The sequence below is a fragment of the Calidris pugnax genome, unplaced genomic scaffold (genome assembly GCF_001431845.1).
Source record: "Calidris pugnax isolate Ruff unplaced genomic scaffold, ASM143184v1 scaffold103, whole genome shotgun sequence".
Lineage (NCBI taxonomy): Eukaryota > Metazoa > Chordata > Aves > Charadriiformes > Scolopacidae > Calidris > Calidris pugnax.
In genome coordinates, this window is record NW_015090990.1 from 13,379,534 (window position 1) to 13,405,396 (window position 25,863).

General features: G+C 37.4%; 1 protein-coding gene across 1 annotated transcript in view; it reads right to left on the reverse strand.

Annotated features, from left to right (window-relative positions):
- The window catches only part of LOC106895157 (ras-associated and pleckstrin homology domains-containing protein 1-like), a 100,838-nt gene that overhangs the window by 13,253 nt on the left and 61,722 nt on the right, over nt 1-25,863 (reverse strand). Inside the window, exons 5-9 of the mRNA XM_014954312.1 lie at nt 17,784-17,858; nt 6,739-6,816; nt 5,240-5,399; nt 1,567-1,688; nt 94-159 (exon numbers count right to left, since the gene is read on the reverse strand). Coding sequence (XP_014809798.1) covers nt 94-159; nt 1,567-1,688; nt 5,240-5,399; nt 6,739-6,816; nt 17,784-17,858 — 501 coding nt within the window. The remainder of the gene's footprint in view (nt 1-93; nt 160-1,566; nt 1,689-5,239; nt 5,400-6,738; nt 6,817-17,783; nt 17,859-25,863) is intronic.

Below are 25,863 nucleotides of genomic sequence, written 5' to 3' on the forward strand. Positions count from 1 at the left end.
CTCCATCCATCAATTCCAACCATCACACTCTTTTAGAGTTTAGCTTCCAACTCCGCAATGACCACTATGACCTTTTTGTTTTGGCAGTCTTACCTCTAGCAGCACCTCTTTATTTCTGTCTGCCATCTCAGAGGTTTCTTTCTTCCCCAGAAGATAGTTCTGTAACAAGAGAAAGCTTAATATTTCTATAGGCATTCTGAAATCAAGCCAAATCATAGAATCACAGAATGGTTTGGGTTGGAAGGGACCTGAAAGATCACCTTTTTCCAACCACCCTGCCATGGGCAAGAGACACCTCCCACTAGACCAGGTTGCTCAAAGCCTTGTCCAGCCTGGTCTTGAGAACTTCCAGGGATGGGGCATCCACAGCTTCTCTGGGCAACCTGTTCCAGCGTCTCACCACCTTCATGGTAAAGAATTTCTTCCTAATATCTAACCTAAATCTCCCCTCTTTTAGTTTAAAACCGTTACCCCTCATCCTATCGCTATACTCCCTGACAGAGTCCCTCTCTATCCCTCCTGTAGCCCCCCCTTTATTTTTCATGAAGAGTTACTAAATACTCCTTGCCTTCTTAAAAGGAATGTAATTATGCATAGGTACTGCATAGCAAGAAGTTTTGTACTCTTCTTCAGCTTGCAAGGGACTGAGACAATGACAATTTTCTGCTTCCTACCCCCTAGCCCTTACACTGGAAAAAACCAACCAATATTCACAAAGTTTAGACAGTTCAATATTTTAAACCAAGAAGAAATATTGGTTTTATGCTGCTACCTCATTCATGTTGACAGTGCCTACCATAAGTACTGACAGTAAATGTATCAACTACATGCTTTTTAAAAAGAATTTAGAGGTTTTCTCCTTCATCACAAAGCACTTGAATAAGAGCAGTTTTTCAATTCCTGCTTACAAAAAAATTAAAATCAAGTACACCGATGATGTCTCAAAGGATGTGTGTGCAAAACTGACAGGTTAAATCCAAGACACTACCACATAGATGCCATGCAGACATAAAAATAATCTATGACCCCAAAAAACAATACATTAGGTAAGAGTTAAAAGAGAGATCAAGTGATATTTTTTCCAGGTCTTTCAATTCAAATTCGTCAAAGAGCTTCAAAAGGGAGGCTTTTGAGAGAGAAGAGGGGCCTTTGTTTTCCTCACCAGGGAGCAGGAAACTCAGGTGAAGAGACCATGGACTAGCTATTCTCTTTGATTTTCTCTTCCCCTTCTTGCCAGCAACAGAGACATGATTATTAGCAGGATCTGTCAATGCCTTTCTTGCATATTTACATCTTTGAACAGCATTAAGTATTGGTGTAAATTCCATGAAACGGCTTGCCTTCATCTCCATTGAAATTACCCACAAACACATTAGCAAACAGATTGCTTCAGCTCATAGTTTTCTGCTAGGGATTTGATTTTGTGCTGCAGCATAAAGTTGCTGGCATTTTAATACATACACAAGTACCAAAAGAAAAGCATGGAAATGAATGATACCAAAAGAAGTCAGAAACTGCAATCAGGCATGCATGCACCCACGCATTCAACGTGAATTTCAGGCTTACCTGGGGATTCTTGAAAAGTGCGTATTTCTCTATACGTTCCACAAACATTAGTTTGTTTTGACTATCTCTTGTCCAGTTCAGAAGATTTTCAACTAAATTTTCATGATCTTCAAAGATCCTTTCTGCAGCAATAACAAGAGAGCAAATACATTTGATTCTGTCACATTTTGGGATAGAAACTACTCTGTAGTCATATCTGTGAGACAAGGCATATATGGAAAGAAAACAGAGTTCAAGGCTACTAAAATAGGGAAATTTACACTAAGAAACTAGAAGAATTAGTCAACTTTCAGACACGCCTGGTTTAATTTTACACATACACTCACTCAACACTCACTTCCATCTCTTCATATATTGATGGAACTATAAGCCTGAAGTGTTTTTCCTTTTTTACCTGACAAAGCCTACCATCCCACATGAACACAGCAGACTCAAATGACAACATTTCAAATGTTAATAAGTACAAATAAGCACCTTACCACATTTATATGTACTCTGGTCCACGCAATCCCTGTAGGAATTTATTAGACAGCTTTTCAGCAGAAAATTTGTTTCTACATCCCTAATCACTATTTCACTCATAAACTATCACAAAAAAGTAAGACAATGATCAGAGGGAAAACAAAATGCCTCCAAAATGCAGAATAGCTGTGGTTAGCAGGGGTATGGTAAAAGAAATCTGAAAACTGACACTGTCTATTTCTTGCAATCTGTCTTGCTCAATAAATGATGTATCAACAACGGCTTCTGAAAACCCTGAGCTTTGACCCCGTTGAAATAGTTATCACTAGTACAAGATACTGAAAATAGGCAAAACAGTAGAGAGGAAGTAAAAAGAGAAGAAAAAGAAGAAAAAGAAATTACTGAAATGGTAAAGAAGTATCTGAAACCCCTTATTCTAAAATAAATAAGAAAGAATATATCTTTGGGGAACCACTAGATCAACTTTCTCCTTCTTTCAAAGACACTGAAGTAGAACTGCTCATTCTGCAATTTGTTCCCTCTTCCCATAGGCCACACAGTGGCATTGCAGCCAATTATTTCTTTCAGAATCCTTTGGGACTTGCTTGACCTTTCAATCACATCTGAAAGCAGAACATGTTTTTTTCCACAAAATCAATCGCACCACATTTTTACAGAGGGTATATGGCACTGATCACATCCAGACCTAGGAGCTATCACTAATGAAGACTGAGATGACAGATGACATCTCAACATCGTTGGTAATTTAGCAGAGTGAACGCAACAAAATGTCATCTGTAGGAAATGAATTAAGGTTTGAGATGACAACTCAACATTCCTGTAGGTCTCAATGAGATCTCTCTAAGAAGCTTTCAAGTTACAACTCACGACTTTCATCAGTATTGCTTTATCAGCAATACTGTCTTCCAAGAAAGTAAAAAAGGTGTTACCTAACAGAAGAACAAAACAAAAAACTTCAGAGAACAGTGATACAAAAGCTTAAATTTCACTGCAGCCTCATTAGTGAAACTGGATAGCTTTCAAAACATATCAACTGTTATTATGCGAACAATAATTGAACTCAAACACAAAGCAACTTATTCACTGAGTATAATGTACCTATAGTATGTAAAACTGCATACAATGTAGTGTTCCTATTATTAAACATATCCTCTGAAATTAAAACACTGTAACTCAGATACTTCATAGATATAATCTGCTCTAACTCAAAAAACTAAAACAACCATTGTCCCAACCAAAAGAAACCTTCCAGAGCTCTTTCTGGTACAAACTTGCAGGATAAAACTGGGCAAAGCATTTCATTTCACATTCTGGAAATAATATTAGTGAGTTCTTCTAAAAGTACATATAAAGCTCCTGGTTAAACCATTCGATAGTAACAGGTGGTCTTCTACTTCAAGTACACGTACCTACATCAGACTCCTCACTAGTTAACCACACACATTTGAAACAGATCACATAAAATGCAAAGACAACCAGAACTCCACAGGCCTCATGTCTTTCTCTGCATTTTATGAGCTTAAAGCTTTCACTGCATTTTATTGAACTGTGCAATTAATGAGGAATCAACTGACAAGACAACATGGTGAAATACACTGTGAAGGTATGTAGGTCTTCTGTGTCTTGCTAAAGGAAAATATTATAATAAAGGAGTTTCTTCCTCTTGCATAGGCATTGCCAGAAAAAATGTTTTCAAAGATGAGCCACTGGCAAAATAACATAATACAATACATAATTGTACATAGGGTGAGGGCTTTGTTGTAACCATTTTTTCATCTGTTTTTTCAAGTTCCAGGATAAAACAGATGATTCAAACTGGCTGCATTTCGGATTGTCTTTTAAAAAACCACATGTATATGAAATCGATGAAAAAATAAAGTTGCTCTACCAAGGAGCAAGGACAGCCAAACTGAAAAATTAAAGACAAAACTGATATACTTGCAAAACACTCAACAACAAGAGAGATTTTTTAACTCTGGTTTCATTTGAAAATAATCTTAATTTGGACACACTGTTAATTTGGATAAATATCAGTTTATCTTTCCGGCTGCAGCCTAGCTCTTTGTTTCCAATATTCATTGAAAATATTTTTTTCCATTATCTTTTCCTTTATTTTTTCCAGGCTGCACAGTGAATGGAAGTGTCTTATGAAAGCAAATCCAGGATGGGAAAGACCCCTGGTTGAGCTCTGAGTCCAGGATCCTGCTGGACTGAAACACAGAACTATTGCAGAACTAATAAGGCTATTTATTCATATTATTCTCATTGGTAAAATATTACAGAATTACAGCTTTGATTTTTACATACCTAATTTGTTTTTACATAGAATTTATGAAATTCTTTCTAGTTTCAAAATTGCACAATGCAAGTTTTCATTTATTAAAATTTTAAGGATTTGAGCCTAGAAAGAGGTTGTTTTTCCTGTGGAAGGTAGAATAGTCAAAGGATACCTTGTTACCTTACAACAGCATTTTCTGTCTAACAATCAGCAAAGTTAACATGCCACATTGCCTGAGATTGAAAAGGTTTCACCAAAAGAAAGAGGAAATATTGATTTGAATTTTAATTTTAAATCAGTTTTGGGATTCTCTTTAGTCAACAGGTAAGAAGCTTAACAACTCTTTGATGTAATTCTTCTCTGATAATGGGGATTAATAACATTGGTTTTCTATATCTTTCCCCCTTTTCTACTGAGATGTTGTATCATTTGACTACATGACAACTTACATTTTGGTATGTGCGATGCAGCACAAAAGAGCTTTAATTGCCCTCAGAGACGTTATTGCCAATTGCATTAAAATATTTAACAGAAAAAATGTAGAGAGCTTTTTGTACTAAGATCTATTAGGACCAGTATAAAATACTATTTACAAAGAGGAAGATGCATGGTAAGTGCTAAGTTTTTTATCCCTTACCTCTTTCTTCTGTGAGGAATACATAAAAATCAAGAGTATCAGTGACTAGACAATAGTAAAATTACTACATCACACCTCAGAATCTACACATGCTTTTAATATGAAAGAAGAAAACATTCCCATATCATTCTGAAACTACATCATTCATGAGCTTTATTACATGAATGAATGTTTACTATATGAATGAATGGGATGATGAACATTATGAAGACAAGAATATAGACAAGTATTACATAAATAGGTAAGAATTATAAATGTTTATAATTATTACTTACCCATTTGCAATTCAGAGATGGTTTCCACCAATGACCAATCTAAACTGTAACCGCAATGTGATTTGTCCATCAGATTGTCTAATACTTGTCTCACTGTCTGTCTCTCATCCACCATCATTGTTTTTGAGCTGTCATCAGACATGTGGACTCTGATCACCAACTATTAAGCAGAAAATCAGAAAAATAAGAAGGATTAATTTCTCACATTTCAAATAAACACATGTTTTTAATATTGTGTTTCTTTCTCTAAGATTTTGTTAAAATAGAATAAAATACTAAGTTCAATCATAAACCTCCCTCAAAATATAAAAAGCCATAAATGGTGCTTAGATATTTATAACACGGACACTTAACAAGATACTGTTCTCCTTCAGTGTAAGAGAGTAAATATAAAGGTAAATATCTTCCCCATACAGTGATAATGTGCTTTTATTGTGTATTAAGGAGGAAAAAAAATCCCTCCTGCCAAAGTGTCCTGTTTGGATTAATAAAGTGTCTTTGTGACAATTTTTCTCACACAACTAGGTGGAACAAACACAGATATAGAGTTCTGCACAACCTTATACAGAATCAGAATTTTTCAGATTTGCAATTCAAGCTTTGTGTCTGTTTCCTCCATATTTTCCAAAAATGCTGATTATGTAAAAATATACGTATACTAAATACTCTTTTTCCGGGGAGTGTGAAACATGAGTGCAAAAGAAATCTGCCTTTTAAACACAATGGCTTTTCATAGGCACTTTAAAGAGGTGACTGTCCAGAAAGAAAAATGCAGCCATTTTTTCAACCAAGCTTAAGATAATAGATTCTTCTTGCCAATCATTATGCGTCCTTTCTTACACCTCGTTCAGCTGGAAAAGTTAAAACATACTAGTTGTAATACGCTGATTGGCTTGCTAATTCCTGTCTTCCAGTCAGGACAGTTTTTTAGCTTTTGGCATATAGACACTAAATGTAAAGGGCATTTTAAGCTACTGAAAAACTCCAAATGTAAAATAAGAATGCTAAATTTCAAGGGAAAGCTTTCTATTCTTTGATAGTGCATCAAGTGGTGTCAGCAGACTTTCTCCACTTGGTAACCCCTGACTCTAGTCTAGAATGCTTTTATTCCATTAACGACTGGAAAATCTTGCTATGCATAACGGCAAGGGCTCTGTAAAGAAAATAGACCCAAATTTTAAATGTGTGACGGCTTAATACACAAAGACAATCTCAGGAGGCTGGACCTTCATTTCAGCTCTGAGTGGAAGTTGTCAATGTCTTTTGCAGCACCTGCTGCAAAATAAGCTACTCCTTAAGAAAAACTTAATGTTATTCCACATACTAGGGTTTTCTTGATTAGATCCAGTATATGAGAAAGTACGTTATCACTCAAGATCAGAACACTGGAGTTCCTATTTTATTTTGGGCAACTAAACAACATAAAAAGAATTCCGCCTGCATTTTCCAGGTGAGTATGATTAAAATAAAGATCTTACAAAACAGCATGAATAATTTACCTTTTTCACTTGTGCCTCTTTAATCTTCTCTAATGCAACCCTGATCTTCTCAGCTTTGAGTTTAGCAGCCTGTTCTTCCTAGGGGGACACAACACAAAGAATTTCAGTTAATGCAAACTTCAGTCAGGTCTTAGTGGATTTAATTTTTATGCTACCATGCTTTAAAACATGGACTGAAATGCACCTCAACTATTTCTTAGTGATGATGAAGACTATTATTTTTTAAGACAAAAAGTATTACTATATACATCTAACATTTAGAAATATAACTGCCATTATTTCCAAAAGAACATACTAGAGCTATATATTTTGTATATATTTTGTTATATTCGACATATCTCTATTCTTGCATATTATAAGTAGTCTTGTGCATTACTACCAAATATTTTTAGCATATCATGTATTTACAGTCATAGGTTTGAACAATGCATATTTAACAAGAATGTACAATTGAGTACACCCAATAAATTTTTCTTTGATCAACATGGAACATAAATAGCACACTGAGAACCATCAGAGTTAAACAGCACACAGAAAGTACGGAAAACAAATACGATAAATAGGATTCCACACTATGTGCATTGGTATGGATGACTTTTAACTAATAAATCCGAATGCAGTAAGTAAGTAGCTTGAATGCTCCCTTTATCTTTACTAAATCCAGGCTGTATTTCTCCTCACTTTAAGTATTTTAAGACACATAAAACAAACAAGCATTCTTTTCTTTGATGCTCTTCTAAGTAACCCATTTTTGTTACAACTGGAAATGCATTAAAAATTCAGATAACTTTAATCTATCTGCTGATGCGAAAGAAATCTGTGTATTGTAAGACTAGCAGTATTGGGTTTTGGGTTTTTAATTTCTGGATATTATTGATATTTCTGTTGAAAGTGGATTTGAAATACACAGCTGAACACACAATCACTCTTTTAAAAATGCCATATACAGGTTTCAGATTTTAGAAATTGTAAATTGTGGATGTTCATTGCAGCTAATATCTAAAAGCACCATAATTATTTTAAAGCCTCTAGAACAATAAACAAACATATTAAATAAATTAACAAATCCTCTCCAAAATATTAAGTCTCCTTAGAAAAGAAAAATTAAGATTTTTCTCAGATCAGAAGTAGCACAGCCCATCACAACATCACTCAGCATGCCACAGACATTTAGTTCTGCGTTGCTTTCTTGTATGAAGGTAATTCCTGGTTTCTTTACCATGTATTTAGATGGTTGCTTTTCTTGTAAAAGTCAAGATTCAGCTATCCTGAAATCCACAGAGTTTACGTTTTCCACTTCTCACTGAATTACTAATATTCCTATCAACCTCTAAAGTTGCTCTTTATTGTACTCTAACTTAACAGCTTTTGCTCCCTCACACCTGTGACCATAATATGCACCAGAAAAAACATCAGCTAGACAGGACACTAGGCTGCCTTGTGAGCAACATGATCCTTTTCAATAAAATGAACCAGTAAGTTGACACGAGCAGATATAATGTCAGCTTGAAATACTATCTGTGAACTCAATTACCTAAGAACATAGGTTTTTATTAGTCTACAGGGAACTATGGCTTTATATTCACCATAAAGATGGGGTCACATAGCCTAGAAAGGGTAAATCAGATTATCATTCTATTAAAAACAAACAAATAACAGTGCCATGACACCTAGAATCATTTAAATGTAAAATACACCTAGAATCCTAAAATATTCTTCTTTAACATTAAACTTTTCCATCTGTAGAAAAAAATTATTACTAAACCCCAAGGTTTTAAATACTTCTAAGTTTCTAAAACGGATGCTATGCACTTGTGCGTTATGAAATCAGCAAGAGCAAAAGATTTCTTATTTTATCACACGTTTGGAGAAACTGTAATTTATAGTTTAAAAAAGCTGCTCATTAACCCAACCATAAACCTTTATTGCTGTACAAAGGTTGACAGCACATTTTTTTTCACTCTTTACTAAAGTCAAGCAGCACAATTTTCCACCCCATTTCACTGTACACCTGTGCAATGCAACTACTCTATAGCAAATCTCAGCAGGAGCACGTTACGGCCACAGCACACAGGCGCATGCAGCAACAAGAGAGCAAGCAACAAGGAATCACCTGGAGGCCTCTCACAGAGCTGCACTAACACAGCTAAAATATCTTTGTTGATCTTGAAGTTTATAATCCATCATTCCCTAAAACGCTTTGAAAAACAAACAAACAAACAAAGCTAAAAAAAGAGTTTGAGGATTTACTATTTTAACACCTACCAATTGCTTTTCATTCCCTACTTGATTTTAATGTGGGTCCAGAGATCAGGATTCCTTATACTTTAGTAAAGTTTAACAAAGTTGGTTTAAATTGAAATAGAAAACCAGAATTACAATTATATTAAAAAAAACTGGTTTCAACCAGCAACAATCTATAAAAAGAAATCTGAATCTACTTACTGAAAATTCAAAGAGGAAAAGAAAGCAAAAATTAGAAATTTCTGAAAGCACATAGTAGTCCAGGATTTTAATTTATTCAAGTTTTGCTTTATAGTTAAGTGCTCAGGCCACTGTTGCATCATTGCTGATGTGATGATGTTTCACTGGAGCAGGAGGAGTAACTATTCTGATTACCTAGTAAAATAATGGAGTAACTACAGAATTCTTGAAAACTTACAACAATTTATTCTGTTCCTCTTCTAACAGCCAAGAAAATAGTCATACACATCCCCTCCCCCCATCAAACCCACCCCAAAACTGCACCCAGACATAAACACAGGCTCCCTCTTCCCCTGCACATGGAACCAAGACAACTCCCCAGTGGGAGGGAAGCATATGCAATCCATCAGCTTGTACTAAGCTAACAACATTTTTCATTGCACATGGTGAAAGGTGACAGGTAGCAAAAACACTTGACTGCACCTGTAAACTATTCAACACTTCAAACTAATAAGGCCAGGACACACAGTCCAATCGTATTTAACTTAGGTATTTAATACCTATTTCCCCATTGCTAGCAAATCCTTCTAGTAACAGTGAGGCAAGCTGGGTTGTCGAAGGGTCATAAGCATGCACATAAAGGGCAGGACTGCTGCCTAGGTCATGGTTTCAGCACTGGCATATACCAGCGTAAGCCCTTGATACACCTGAGTCCCGTGCACAGCATCACTTCTCAGCTGTAACAGTTATAGTGCTGCTGTAGTCACACAGACAATCAGTCAGGGAGCTGATCTGTTTGAAAATTCAGCAGAATCCACACCTTGATAAAACGCTACCATTATGGTCACATACACACTATGGAAAAGCATAAAGGAGATACATTTATATACTGGCTGCGTAAAAACACCAAACAAATGACCGTCATTTTCAGCTCTGACAGGAAAAGGATATTCTCTTTTAGTAACATAAAAACTTCACTTCAATAGAACAATTTCGGGAGCATTGATATACTTGCATTTCAAAGCTTTGAGCTAAGGTTACTTTTGGTTGTGGAAAATATCACACGTGACTTAAAGAATGCCTAGCAACATACTTATGTTAAGGACTTGTTCATCCAAAATATCCAAACAGTTTTTCAATAATTTTAGCCTAAGCTGGAATATTGGAAAGAACAACCCCAAAAACCTAAAGTTAAGATTTCCTTAATGTAACGATGAACATAGTCTCCTGCTCCAGTTTCCAGTTAGATGTGCAGTTAAAGATATTCCAGCCATGTTTTAAAATAAATTATGCAAGATGTGTGCTATGACAGAGCTGACCTTGCTCAAATGACTTTATGCCTCACATTTCTAGGTTGGGGTTTATTTTTTGTTTCATTGTACATTTTTAAAGTGTCATTAACTGATCCCTTTTACAGAGATCACAGGCAGAATGAAAAAATGGGGGAAAAAATCACTTAAGAAAGGTTACAGTATTTAGGAAAGTTAGTAATTAAATGACAAGAGATAATTAATGAAGTCCACATTTCACTTAAGTTAGCAGTGTAGGTACATAGATGACATGATGCATAGAAGAAGAAATTTCTTTTATGTTTAATAATTTTTTTCTGAAGTCTTTCTTTGAATGCAGACAAGATGGTAACTATATAGACAAGTAGCACTGACTTTGGAAGGACTAGAAGCGGGTATCCTCTTTTTTTTTTTCCTAGCTACAATCTAGCCTCAGGTAGAAAGTCAATCAACCTGTCTTGCAAAGAGTCACCTTCCTGCAAAGTTTTTATTGAAACAGAGGTTCCTGTTGCCTGAGAACACCGTATCAACATCTCAATTTGTACCCGATTCCCCAAAACTTCAAGACAGCTTTACTAGTCCAATGAATCATCAATCAGAACATTAATGGAGTGTTTTCTGTTGGTTGTTTTCATTTATTATTTAAAAAAAAAAAAAGGAACACTAGAACAAGTGTGTATGTGATCAGCACTAGAAGGGGAAAGTCGAATGAGTGAATATTAACAGCAGTTCTTCCGTATTTATTGATAAACTCATTAGGAGAGGCAAAACACTCCTACCCTAAAAAGCAATGGGGGGCAATGGTCGCACAGCCCTTTAGTTAACAGTGAACTTGTGTTTAAAGTAGCAGTTCATGATCATTCTCAAAATAACCCTGAATAATCTACATTTGAGTAAAGCAGAAAGGCAAACAAGACGTCACTCTCTTTCAGAGCTCACTAAATATGAGTGTACAGCAGTCATTTCCTGGTGAGGGGTCCATCCTCTTTAATGTATATACATCCCACATTTCTTCCTTTCCAACTTCATATAGTTTTCTATACCTCTGGCATATTTCTGACTTAATACAATACGATGACTATGTTACAAAATATGGAAATGCATGTAAAGCAGTAATATTGTTTTGGGTGCTGTGTCTGAGAATTATTCACCAGAAAAGATTTTAAATATTACAGTGACATAACACTGGGGCAGTGTCGTATTTTTCCTTTGTTCTACTTCTGTGCGCCATTCACAAACTTTTTGCTATTAGAAGCCTAGCTCTAACACAGAAGGTGGCTTCTGAATAGAAACTGGAAAGCGGCAGTTACATTTTAAATGCATCTGACAGTCACACTGGTCCTTGTCACAAGTTCAGACAGAAGGAATCTTTTTGCCCTACAGACTATTAGGGTAAAGAAGGAAAGCCAAGAGAGGCAGCAGTTGCTTATGAACTTAAATGCATAATGGCATCTATGAATCTCTCCAGAACAGCCCTTGTGCTTGATCAAAATTAACCAGTACTTAAGCTTTTGTCCTGTTTACAGCTGTGATAGAGTTAGTATTTGTTTTATACTAGATGCTGTGTTCTGAACTTAGTATGAGAATAATGTTGATAACTGTCCTGGTTTCAGCTGGGATAGAGTTCATTTTCTTCCTAGTAACTACCATGTTTTGGATTTAATATGAAAAGAATGTTGATAACACGTATTGTTTTAGTTGGTGCTAAGTAATGTTTACATTAATCAAGGGCTTTTTCAGCTTCTCAGAGAAGCTGGGAGCAAACATAGACAGGCCAAAGGAATATTCCACACCACAGACATCATACTCGGTATATAAATGGGGATTGGCTGGCGGAGGCAGGGCTCTGTGGTCACTGCTCAGGACAGGTTGGGCAACCCATCATGGGGTGGTGTTAGGTCCCGATTGTTGGTGCGGGAGGGGCTCATCACAGGTGGCGAAAACAACTTGCATTGTTTCTCTTCTGTTATTGTTCTATTAAACTGTTTTCATCTCAACCCATGAGGTTCCCCCCCCCCCCCCCCCCCCCCCCCCTTATGGGGGAGTACTGAGCAAGCAGCTGTGTGGTCCTAGTTCCAGGCTGGGGTTGAAAGATGACAGCTTTTCACACCCTCCCCCAATGATCTTGAACCATACTACAACAACATACAGTATTTTGCAAAGTGTTAATACTAGAAGTGTGATGCAAAGAAATTTTCACAAGTGTGCAAGTGTTACTTCTTATTAGAGAGTGTGCAACTTCAACAAGATCAGAATTTTATTTGCCTGTAATATCATTAAATCAACTTGTTGGGAAGAAAACTGCAATGCTAGTGTCTAACTCAATCTGAAGTTGAAGAATAGGGGACGCAAAGCTAGTACCTTCAGGTACCTCAAAGGATGAGGAAAAGCAAAAGTAAAGTTTGTCCATATCAAAGTAAATGTGGATGTCCTTATCTCTGGGAAACCTGTTTTTCCCAGTTTTCACAGAACGGCTGAGGTCATCTTGTCCAACTCCCCTGCTGAAGTGGAGCCACTTAGAGCCAGGTGCCCAGGACCATGTTCCAGACAGCTTCAGAGTTATCTCCAAGGATGGAGACTCAACAACCTTTCTGGGCAACCTGTGGCAGTACTCAGTCACCCTCACTGTAAAAAGTGTTTCCTGATGTTCAGACAGAACGTCCCATGCTTCAATTTGTACACATTGCACATTGCCTCTGGTCCTGTCACTGGGTACCACTGAAATGAGCCTGGTTCCCTCTTGTCTTCTTTATACCCTCCCTTCAGATATTTGTACACATTGACAAGATCCTCCTGAGCCCTGTCTTTCCCAGGCTGAACAGTCACAGCTCTCTCAGCCTCTCCTCAGAGAAGAGATGCTCTAGTTCCTCTATCATCTTTGTGGTCCCTTTGCTGGACTCTTTTGAGTAACTCCATACCTCTCTCGTTCTGAGGAGCCCAGAACTGGACACACTAGTCCAGGTGTGGCCTCACCAGTGCTGAGCAGAGGGTAAGGATCACCTCCACTCACTTACTGGCAACACTCCTCCCATTGCAGCCCAAGATACCATTAGCCTTCTTTGTTGAGAGGGTACATTGCTGGCTTGTGGTCAACTTGGTGTCCACCAGGACCCCAGGCCTTTTTCTGCTGAGCTGCTTTCCAACTGGGTGGTGCTCAGCATGGATTGGTGCAGGGGTTTGTTCCTCCCCAGGTGCGAGGAACTTCACACTTTCCTCTGTTGAATTTTGTGAGGTTCCTGTCAGCCCACTTTTCCAGCCTGTCAAGGTCCCTCTGGATGCCATCACAGCCACTCCTCAGTTTGGTGTTATCAGCAAACCTACTGAGGGCACACTCTGCCCCATCACCCAGATCAGTAATGAAGATGTTAAAGAGGACTGGACCCAGTATTGATCCCTGGGGTGCACCGCTAGTTACTGCCCTCCAACTAGACTTAGTGCCACTGATCACCACTCTCTGGGCCCAACCATTAAGCCAGTTTTCAGTCTACCTCACTGTCTGCTTATCCAGCCTACACAACCACAGTTTGTCTATGATGGTTAGCTTGTCTATAGGGTTAGGGCTGAGCGAAAGAGAGCACCTAGTGGGTTCACTGAAGTGGCACTGGAATTGGGCAGCCAAAAGAGAGCTGGAGCAAAGAGATCAGTGCTGAGGAGTAGTTTCTGGTGTTGGGCCAGAGGTGGGGGACTTAGTTCAAATCTGAGCCAGAAATCAGTGTAAACATTTTCCCAGGCATCCAGATCATTAATGAAGATGTTGAAAAGTACTGGACCCAGTACTGATCTCTGGAGTGCATCACTGGTTAATGGCCTCCAACTAGACATCATTCCATCTTGAACGTATGCTTCAAGGTATGGCAGAATATAATCTTATTCAGCAGGGATATACATTCTGCTGTCCCCCTGAAAGAACACTCAAACTAAAGCTGACAAAGCTAGGAGCGATGAAGAAAAAAAACCAAAACACATTTGCAAGGAATTTCTATATCTCTTGAAGCATCCATCTGCATTAGATTATTTTCCTGCTTGCCTCTAAATAGGACCTGTCTTGTACAGCCCTAGACCAGGCTCTTCACTGGGGCTACCTAAGGCAAATTTATAGGAGAAAAGGTCCTACATCTGGGAGCAGAAAAAAGCAAGAAAGGAGCGAGTAAAAAAAAAACAAACCCAAACCACCAAAAAAAAAAAAAAACCCCAACCAAAACCAGGAGGGAAAATAAGCCTTAGAAACCACTGTAAGGAAGTTTGAGAGTGGAAAGAAGACTACAACATAACAGACAAGGCATTAGGACTGACTGGACAAAAAGCTCAACTGATACTCAGAACAGGGCAGAAACACAGATTTGAGAACATATGCAGCTTGTCTAACAATGTATCCACAATAGCTTATTATAGTTCATTCCAAGACAAAGGTGACATTAAAACTACACAGGAACACCAGAATAATCACAGTAGATTAGTACAAAGCAGCTTGTTGAATAAAAATTTTGTAACGTAACTTCCACCGTTGCACAAAACCCTGCTGCTAACCACCTACATCCTTTTTGTGGTTTCCAGGTGTGGCTATCACACCTTCCTCAAAAACTGTAGGAGGCTGGAGTTTTTAGACTGTGCTTACATCCTTTGCAGATTAGAAATCAATTGCTGTATTTTTAAACCGCATTTAAAAAAAAAATCTCAAAGAGATGCTTCATTCAAGAATGAGCACATCTGAGTCAGACTGACTTAAAATGCATGAAGCCAACTTCACAACTGTTTTTATTCAAAGGTCTGAAGGGATGACAGTGTGTAGTAACCAAAGTCCACAAACCAGGGCAATCAACATTCCTAGTATATGCCTTTCAGGTCAACAAGAAAAGAAGAAGAAAGTACCAGATTATTTGGGAACAGAAGGCATAACATGATTCCTTTCTCCAGATGCTGACAGACATATCTGAAGCATTGCATCATTTAATCACCATCATCTGGCTTCCTGAATGTAGCTTCAGCTTCACGTGCATCAGAACAGTAGAAGAAATGCTAACTTCAAAATCCAGCATTATACATTTCTATTTCCTATTTTCACATCCTAAACAAGGATATATTTGAGGCCTGAATACTCTCTCAAAATTATTTGCAGGCGCTCTGTATTTCTCAACCATAAACTTAAATTTTCAATATTCATTTGATGGCTTAATTCCAAACCTACAAGGAAACAAGCTTGCAGATGTTACATTAAAGATACATTGCTTTATTTCCAGTATTCCTCCAACTAACTTACTGATATGCCTTCACTTCTTTCTGTTTTCAAAAAAAGTTTAAATGTTGTGTGAACAATAACACAGAAAATCACATTTAATAATGAAGCAACCACCACAATGAATAGACCATTTTCTGCGCTGAGATGTGGCCCATGCTCAAACAGGAACTATGCTTGTGCATGGTTATAATGCAAAATTAATCTAGTCCATGACTAGAATTTTTACAATTAGTTATATTACCAGAGGACAAACATGGCATTATCGTTCCCCCAAAGTGTCTTTAGTCTCAGTATAAAAAGTACACAGAACAAAGAAGAGAAAGAATACAAGAAACAACAAGACAGTAAGAAATATTTGATACACCAGAGACACCAGCATAGACCTGCAATAAGATCCTACAGTTAACTGATCTTACATCTTACTACAATTCCAAGGAAAAGCCTCATTTCTTGGGACTGCTTCTTTCATACTGGGGCTTATCTAGTGTTACAGCAAGCTGAAGAGATCTAAGCAGCAAAGTTGACATCCATTTAATCATTTTCCTAGAGATATTTCTCTCCACAGGAGGTCAATGGAGAATCAGTAAGTATCCACAGGAAGACTGTCTGCTCAGTAGTCAGAAGTGGAGGGCACAGTTGTACTGAGACAGTCCTAAGCTCAGATAACAACAAACATTATCCTCAGAACATCAGGAAGCTCATCAAAAGCACCTGACTCAATGGGCTACAAAGTCTAATTAGCTAAGATTTATAAATCCAAACATTTAACTTCAGGAGTCTGTTAGAAACACCCTTATGAGGTAGTCCATGGTCATATGATGCAATGGACTTAAATTTTATGCATTTCTTATTGAAGTTCCAGATGCTTACCAATACTCATCCCACATATACATAACCAGAAGAGAGAATATGAAAACACATGGAGATGAAAGAGAGAAAATTATGGTTTCTGTTTGTGCCACAGCCGTTGTTAATCTATTTGCAATCAAGCAAGGGTTGCTGGTTTAGTGGGTGTTTGCTTTGTTGGGAGTGTGGAAGGCAATGGGCTGACAGGGGGAAAGGAAAGAGGTAGGGACTTAAATTTTAAGCAAAGCAATCACAAGAGCAGAAAATTACTTGGTTTTTCCTGTTTATACTCCTCACGAAGACACCCTGAAAATCTGTTGTCAAGATGCATGCTAAGCATTTTGAGAAGAATGCTGAGGTATTTAAGAAAAAGCAGTCAACTGGTTCTAACTTATATTGGAAAATACAGACTACTTATATGCCCAGTAAACATTATCCTCATGTGTGTCTATTTTAGAAAAATAACCCAAGGAGTGTTCTGCAGTAGGTAGTAGCATCAGACATAACTGACACCTCAACTACTGAACATTCAAAATTGTCTCTAACAACATGAAGCTATACGGTCTTCATCCCAGGTTGTTTTTTCATCAAGGAGATTTATGGCTTGCTCCATCCCTCCTACTCTAGTTTCAAAAGAAAATATGTATAGAAAAATGTAATTCTTAAAAAACTGAATGGCAATTTGTGCTCTCTTAGTACATTACTGACCTCTTTTCTATAAAGAAAATGAATTTGCAATCAGGATTTGAACATACCTGGCTCATTATACAACTGAGCTACTAGGATATTCTCCCCACATTATATCAAGACAGCATTGAAAATGTTATAAAAAAAATCTTCAGTTTATCTTCAATACAGCAAGTGAATTTATTTTAAGGATACTACTGCCTTTTAACTGTACTGAATACTCCCACATATTTTCCATAGTTATGATCTTTTTTATTACTTTAAACTAGTGAATCGGAATTGGAACAAAAGAACTTGTAACTCAGTACATTTCCTTTTCAGCTAAGGCATTTTACCTGCTGATATGGCTATCAAGTATTTGCCAAGAACTTAAACACTTTTATAAATCTGCAGAAACAAATAATAAAATTCAGCATTTAAAAGCACCTTTGACAATCAGGAAAATCATGTAAGTAAATGCACAAGTTGCTGGGAAGGGCAGGGATGGGAGGAGCATAGCACACACCAAAAGCATTCTTTCTACATAGAAATAGTCACATACAGGTGGAAAGAAGAAGCATCACCTTGGTCAGCAAATGAGAAGGCTTTCCTGCAATGTTTCTCAGAAGGAGGGAGGTTTCCCTGTCCAAATAGGAGTGCTTGTGCAGAAAGAAAGAGAAAGAACATAAGTCAAAAGAAGTCAGTATAGTAATTTTATAGTGTCTTGATTACAGAAGATAAAGCAGAGTTTAAGGGAAAAAACCCTATATCACCACTTTATTTCCATCCCATAAAAACATGAACATTCCCAAATACTTCAAGCCTAACACACCAGTATAAAAGCAGTTGTGTTAACAGAGGACACTGTTTTAATCTGCCCCTGTACAAAAGGTCACACAATAAAATTGAGAAAAGTTTTGCTTACCTGCTACTGGGTTCTCCTCTGCAAGAGATAACTTATTTTTAAAGACATTTAGAACTATAAAAGTAAGAAAACATGAACTTAAAATGCTTTCAAATTCCTGTCCAAGTCTTCTAAAACTGAACATTTTACTTCTGTTACAGAAACATAAAGCCACTAAAAGCTGGTCATCCTGAAGACAAGGACGCTTTCTATATTGGCTGCTGCTTCCATAGTTAAAGGAAAAAGACATTACCGTAACAATAATCCAAAACTGACTTACAATTAATGTTTTTCATTTTTTTTATTAAAAAGAACTTTTCTCTCTTCTCTTGTACAGTCCAAATTATACAATCCAAGAAGTTAGAAACAAATCACCATATTTAGAAATTAGTAGAAAATATTTTTTAATCTGTTTAAAAAGGGAAAGCAAAACCAGCATAGAAGGACTAAAAGAAGGCAAAAAATCAGTTAATGACAGTTACCAGAGCGGCTATTTTCTCCAGCATCTGCTACAGAGGAACAACAAAACCATCAGCCCACAGGAATTGCAGAACCACATAGTCGCAAGTCTTCTAAGAAAATAAGGTTAACAATGTGGCACTTAAAAAGAACATTAAGTAGATCTCCTGTGTACCACCATTGTACTGCAAATTTTGTCTCATGTAGCTGCATCTGTCTCAACCTTATTTGTGTTGACTGGTCCAATGCTATATAGAAGGCATGACGACTGAGCAGCCTACTTCATTCTTGTTTAATAATGAGCAGCACAGAATCCCTGTCTCTTCTTCAGGGCCACAATAAAGTATAGCCTCCAGAAAAAAATGAAGGGACCACATCTAAAACTTCATGCAAGGCAATATCAAACAGCCTGGTGAACACAGTTCCTGCAGGGAGAGTTTACTTGATGCGACTGCTACATGCTGGGATGAGTAATTAAGGATCTTTAGCAGGCTTTAAAGGTTACAGCTCAGAAAAGACTCTACACAGCATCTGAAGTAAAAAACCCAGGCTCCAGCCCAAGCTCCACCTGGTACTCAGCCACTAATACAAACACAGGTTATGCTACAGGCTGAATGAAGATTTTTCTGCCTGCAAATTAATTACCATCCGTGTCTACATCATATGTTTTAGAAGCACAGCAGTGCTGCCTAGTGACAAATTTTTCACACCTCAAGCACACACTGATGAGAGCACTGTAATCCAGGACCTGGTATAATTAAAAGGTCTCATGCATTGTCTACAACCATACAGAACTCTCAGATTAGACTTCCTGACATGCATAATCATATCATTTGGGACTGATGAACATTCTGCTTTTTCTACATACACAGAATTTCCAGCAACTCCAATGATACTTAAGAAAGGCTATCATTTAAAAGACAGTTCATTTACTCAGTCTGAGCAAGCCTGAGTTGATACTAATGTTGCTAGCGAATAATACAGCTTCACTTATCTTGAAGGCAGACATCCTCTTTTTATGATTCCTGCTAGGTGCATTTTTTACTCTGAATTTGACCCTTTCCTAGACAGAAGCTCTAGCTTCACACAAAGTGAATGGTCTCATTACAATATATTACTACAGAATTCTGGAATAAATTGGTTGGCTCAATCCAAAGCTCAAAAATATACATAAAAATCCAAAGGCAAGTTTAAGGAAATTCTATTAAAGAGATTCCTGTCAGATATCATGGACTCCAATTAACATGCATCACTTTTTCTTGGTGAATGGACGACTGCAATAGAAAGAACATGACAATGTACATTTGTAGCGTCTTCCTTAGGGTTTAGCCACCTTCTCTCCTTAGACTGTCAGTCAAAAATACGTCAGGATAAAGAGGAGATACTGAAACTCCTCTTAATGGAAATACTATTTATTGGAGAATATTTCTCTTACAGAGACACTCAAGGCAGATCATTTAACCTTCTTCCTATCATTGGTCACTTTGGCTATTGCCATCTTGCATTTAAGTACAATGGAACTTTTCTCCATTAAGGAACTTTTATTCTATCTGGAAAAGGGAATGCCATATATTTCTCACAAAACAATAACCACTGGGGACTTTGCTAGTACTTTCCCAGGTTTTCCAGACCTGCAGCAAAATACGAAAACAGATAACCACAGGAAAGTTATTTTGGAAATCAAGAATGATGGTATTTCATGGGAACAGGTGTTGGCCAGAAAAATATGAAGTAACAGTGCGATGACAACTACCTATGTCAATTTGAGCTGGAAAGATGTGTCTAGAAACAGGAAGGGAGCAACTCTTTGCCAGACACCTTTTGTGCATGGCTCCTCCCTACTGCTTAACACATTCTGCAGTACTACAGATACTCAAAAATTAGAACGAGCAGAAGTAGCAAAGCAACAGGAAAGCCCAACTTCTAGGAATTATAGCTTGGCTAAACAACTACTAACTCCGTGCACATATTTTTTTAAATATTTGATCTGCACAAACCATTAGAGAAAGAAAAACATTAAGTTTCATTTTAGAACAATAATGTGTTACTTTTCCACAATCCACAGTTTTAAAACATTTAATCTATGTTAAAAGAAAGACTTCAGCTCAAACATCAACTTTTGAGGTGAAAAGATGTTGCCCTTCACTACTCCCTCATAGGAATATTCCATTGTTCAGGGGAAGATAAATATTTTGTTATTTTTTCTTAAGTTACTACAATCACAATTGACCACACAGAGGATCTAAACAGCCCAGTCTTCCTCTCTACTTCTGGAGTTCAAATACATATCAAAGCTCCAACAGTAGAAATGCCTGATCTCTCCAGATAAATTAATGTACTTTTCTTCCTCCTCTTTCTTCCAAACTAAAAATAATACCAATGAAATCTAGGAAAACAAAACCAAAACATTAATTACTCCTAGATAGTAATTTCTAGTCTTTCACCATGAACAGCACCTGCTCTCCTTCCACCCGCTCCCATTGCATCAATGAGAACTCATGCCCTGGCAACAAAGAAGTCCCTCCCCCAGTGCATCCTTTTAGGTTTGTTCAGGATATAAACACAACTGCAATTACACAAACTAGGATGTCCTATCTGCCGCACTCCCCCAATGCCATGCATTTTTCTATCCTGTAGCAGTAAGCTGACTGCTTTCACAGTACAAGGCTATAATTTCTCATAATGGGTATTCTGATTTCAATTTTATTTTAAATTGTCACACAACCTTGTGACAATACTAAAAACATCCTTAGAAAGTAGTGTGAAACATCATGAAAGTATCAAAATTTGACAAAAGTTTCAGAGAAGGCAAAAAATGTGCACTTCTTTATACTAAGCATGAAATTATATAAGAGCTAGGTTGAAACACTGTTGGAAGACTAGTTAATTGCTGCATTCACTAAAATACTCAGTGAAGCTTATTCAAAATTAATAACATTGAGTCACAGACATGTATAATGTGTACAGTTCAAAGCTAGCTGCAGTTCTTTACTTCTGCTAGGAGGTATTTTAAAGCTGTATTTTTTATGTATAGGACAGCTTTCTCAATAAAATATAGCCATCAACTACAACCATACCTTTTCATAAGGTTTTGTATAAAACGACTAAGGCAAATGCAATGCAAATGAAAAAGCTTCCCAAAGTTATTTCCACTATAAGTAAAAAAAATTAACTTAATAGCATTAGCAGACATTAAAGTTTTCTACTAAAGGAGATCTATAAAACTACTCTGTCAATAAAAAAAATAATCTTAAACCCAACACTTATAGTTTGATATTTTAAATTATTAATACAGAGTCAGATTCCACTTAAGATATCCAGTTGATCTAAGAACACAACTGCTCAGGCAGAACTCCAAATACCATAGCATGGTGAGTATGCAGGAAGGAAAATGAGATAGAGCTTTAAGAGGATTCTTAAGAGGGATTAGGAATTTTTTCTCCTTGTTGTGTCATCAAATTATGTGATTTGCACTTCCACAGAAACTGAATAAGTGAAGAATCTGTTGATATAAAAGCTGTGTTACAAGACCGCACAACAGTAACACTGGATAGGCCATAACACTAGCCATGCTGGAGACTGAACCTCACTAAGTTTCTTTCTTTATAATCTTCAGAAGATATTTTTCCTTCCCTAAAGAAACCAAATATGAAGCCTACCATCAAGTACCAAATATGCTTGCAACTTCTTTTCATGGCGAAATCACTTCTTTTGGGGACAACTTTTACACAAAACACAAAAAGCTATTCAGTTATATTGTATTGCCTCCTCATAATATGGAGCAGACTTCGAACTAAGTTTCAGAAAGTCAATTTACTTCAAAAGACCTGGATAGAGAGAAAAAAGTGAAAACTATTTAAAAAATTGGAAAATTATGTTTTTAACTCATTTTATACAAGAAGTACAAACAGATATTGAAGTGATGACAGTTTTGAACTGTTTTCTACTGTAACTCCCAGAAGCAATTATTCCAAGTCACACTGGAAACTATGGATGTCAAAAATAATAATTTAAAAATCCTCAAAATACTAGACAAGACATGCTGATCAGAACATTACAGAATCACAGAATTGTGGTGGTTGGAAGGGACCTCAGAGATCATCGAGTCCAACCACAAAAAAAAACCAAACAAAAAACCAAAAAAAAACAACACACAAACAAAAAAAAACCCACACCACCCACCACCTAAACACACAACAACAACCAAACCAAAAAACCATCACCCACCCACTCAGCAACCCACGACAAACCAATAATCTTGGGCACTAGAGCATGCCCTGAAGAAACATGTCTACACGTTTCTTAAATACCTCCAGGGATGGTGACTCCACCACCTCCCTGGGCAGTCCATTCCAATGCCTGATAACCCTTTCAGTGAAGAAATGTTTCCTAATATCTAACCTGAACTTCCCCTGGCGTAACTTGAAGCCATTGCCCCTTGTCCTGACATCTGTAACTTGGGAGAAGAGACCAACCCCCGTCTCTCTACAGCTTCCTTTCAGGTACTTGTACAGAGCTATAAGGTCGCCCCTCAGTCTCCTCTTCCCCAGACTGAACAACCCCAGCTCCCTCAGCCTCTCCTCGTAAGACTTGTGCTCCAGACCCCTCACCAGCTTCGTTGCCCTTCTCTGGACCTGCTCCAGCACCTCAATGTCCTCCAGCACCTCAATAGAAATTGACTTTCTATAAAGTAAAAGGCATGCCCTTTTCAAGGGATGAGAAAACAGCTGTGCACATAAGTACAGAAACATTTTAATATTAAAAAATGGGTTACAATTATCAAAATACCAGGACTAACAAAAAAACATATAAATAAGCCTGCTAGTGTATCCATAATGAACTTTAGCTGGTATGGATAATCACAAATTAGAAAACTAGATTTGACTAAAATTAACATTTGAAAGTGCTAGATGATGCTAGGACAAAAAATTTTAAATAGTTTTCCCGTTTGGTTCATTGAGCAAAGACAGCTAGCCTTGATGTTCATAAAAACATGGAATATAGCCTTGTTCCAAATTACATTTTGGACTTCAAAGACTTCCTATATCCTTTCTTTGAAGACGGGAATGTAACATCCACTATGTTCAGGCCTAAATACCAAAAGTTCACGGACCAGCTGTTGACTATTGCATTTCACAACACAATGCTCCTCTTAAATACATACTTGCTTATGCCAGCAAGTTTTTTCAATGCTGAAACATTTTTATACCCATCATCAACCCTACAACTACAAAACATATTTGCTAAACATGATAGAACAGATGGACAGCTAGGGAAATGAAAATACCTTTCAGGTTTTCAGAATATAATTGGTTGCACTATACTGAACAACAAGTAATCCTTCACATGGCCAAAACCTCAAGATTTTCTGCCCTATTACCCTAGTTAGTTCCTTTATGAAAAGTTCAGTGGGTGTTTTATTCTTGAGGTTCCGAGGTCTTCAGATGAAAGCTAGTTTCAAAAAACCAAAAAACCCTAAAAACCCAACCTGAAATGATTTCTAAAATAACAAACACACTGAGTATATTAAAATTACGTTTTGCAGAAAGTAACTGATAGGTGGATTTTAAGAAGTCAGGATCGTTTTAGAAGGGGTGATAAACCAAGCTGCCTAGCTAGGTTCTGAAGGATGCAGGTCGTACAGTCCATCTAGCAACTGTAGCAGGCTATTAGTTCACGGGTAACATGCTATATACATTGCCTCATTTCTTCAATTCTACTTGCACATTTTTGCAAACCTTGACAATCACATTCATATGGAAGCCGATCCATTTTTGTGTTACACACCTGATTATCACTTAGTACAGAACTAAGTGGCACAAATTTAGAAAGATTGAATCTCATCACTAAGACAGTTGCATCCAGTTCCTCTAACTTTAAGGTAAGGGCTCTGAATACATACATGCATGGCTTAAAAAACAGTACAATGCAGTATGAAAGGTGCCAAACATTTTCATTATACTGTAAATTTACAAATAATGAATAAAAACTGTGTGGGAATTGTAAGAAAAAGATGACCTGGCAACCTTCTATGGCATTCTATCTTATTGTTCTAATGCCTTAAATATCTTAAATAGAAAAACTCCTTTCTGGTTAAATATTATCTGTAGGTTGAATGACATCATTCACTCAAGGTATGTACAACAGAATATCTTACCTCAGTACATAAGAAAACCAAAAGACAACAACAAGACACTGAGGAATTGTGCATATAAACATCTTGCCACATTTCTTGCAAAACTCATTTTAACAATTTAACGTTAACACACACATCTAACTAAACCAGCTGGTGGCACCCTTGTGCCACTACTTTGGATTTAATAGACTCATAGAATCATAGAATCGTCTAGGTTGGAAGGGACCTTAGAGATCATCTAGTCCAACCATCAACCTAATTCTGACATAAAAATAAATAAGAAATAAGAATCACTAAACCATATTCCTGAGGACCATATCAACCCATCTTTTGAACACCTCCAGGAATGGTGCCTCAACCACTTCCCTGGGCAGCCTATTCCAATGCTGGATAACCCTTTCCGTAAAGAAATATTTTCTAATATCCAATCTAAACCTCCCCTGGCACAACTTGAGACCATTTCCCCTTGTCCTATCTCCTGTGCCTTGGGAGATGAGACCGACCCCGGCTTCTCTACACCCCCCCTTCAGGTAGTTATAGAGCCTGATAAGGTCTCCCCTCAGCCTCCCCTTCTTCAGACTGAACAACCCCAGCTCCCTCAGCCTCTCCTCATAAAACTTACTCTCCAGACCCCTCACCAGCTTCGTCGCCCTTCTCTGGACCCACTCCAGCACCTCAATGTCTTTTTTGTGGTAAGGGGCCCAAAACTGGACACAGTACTCAAGGTGAGGCCTCACCAATGCCGAGTACAGGGGGACGATCACCTCTCGGGTCCTACTCACCACACTGTTCCTGATACAGGCCAGGATACCATTGTATCCCCTCGTCCAGATCATTGATAAAGATATTAAATAGAACGGGTCCCAGTACTGAGCCCTGTGACAGTTGAGAAACACCACAAAAAGGCTTTTTTAAAAGCCTCCTTCTGTCCCTAGGAAACTAATGAGAATGAGGGAAACCGAGTACAGTGTGTCCTATAGAGACCTATATGCTTGCAGAACTTAGTTGAAAAGGTAACTACTATAGCTTGCATTTCAATTACATCAGTGCTAGAATTCTTTAGATTCTAGCTTAAAGAATTAGAATCCACTATTTCCAAAAAAGAACAAGAATTAATAACAGTTTAAACATAATTTTTGTAATTTTGTCCAAAAGGATGACAAAG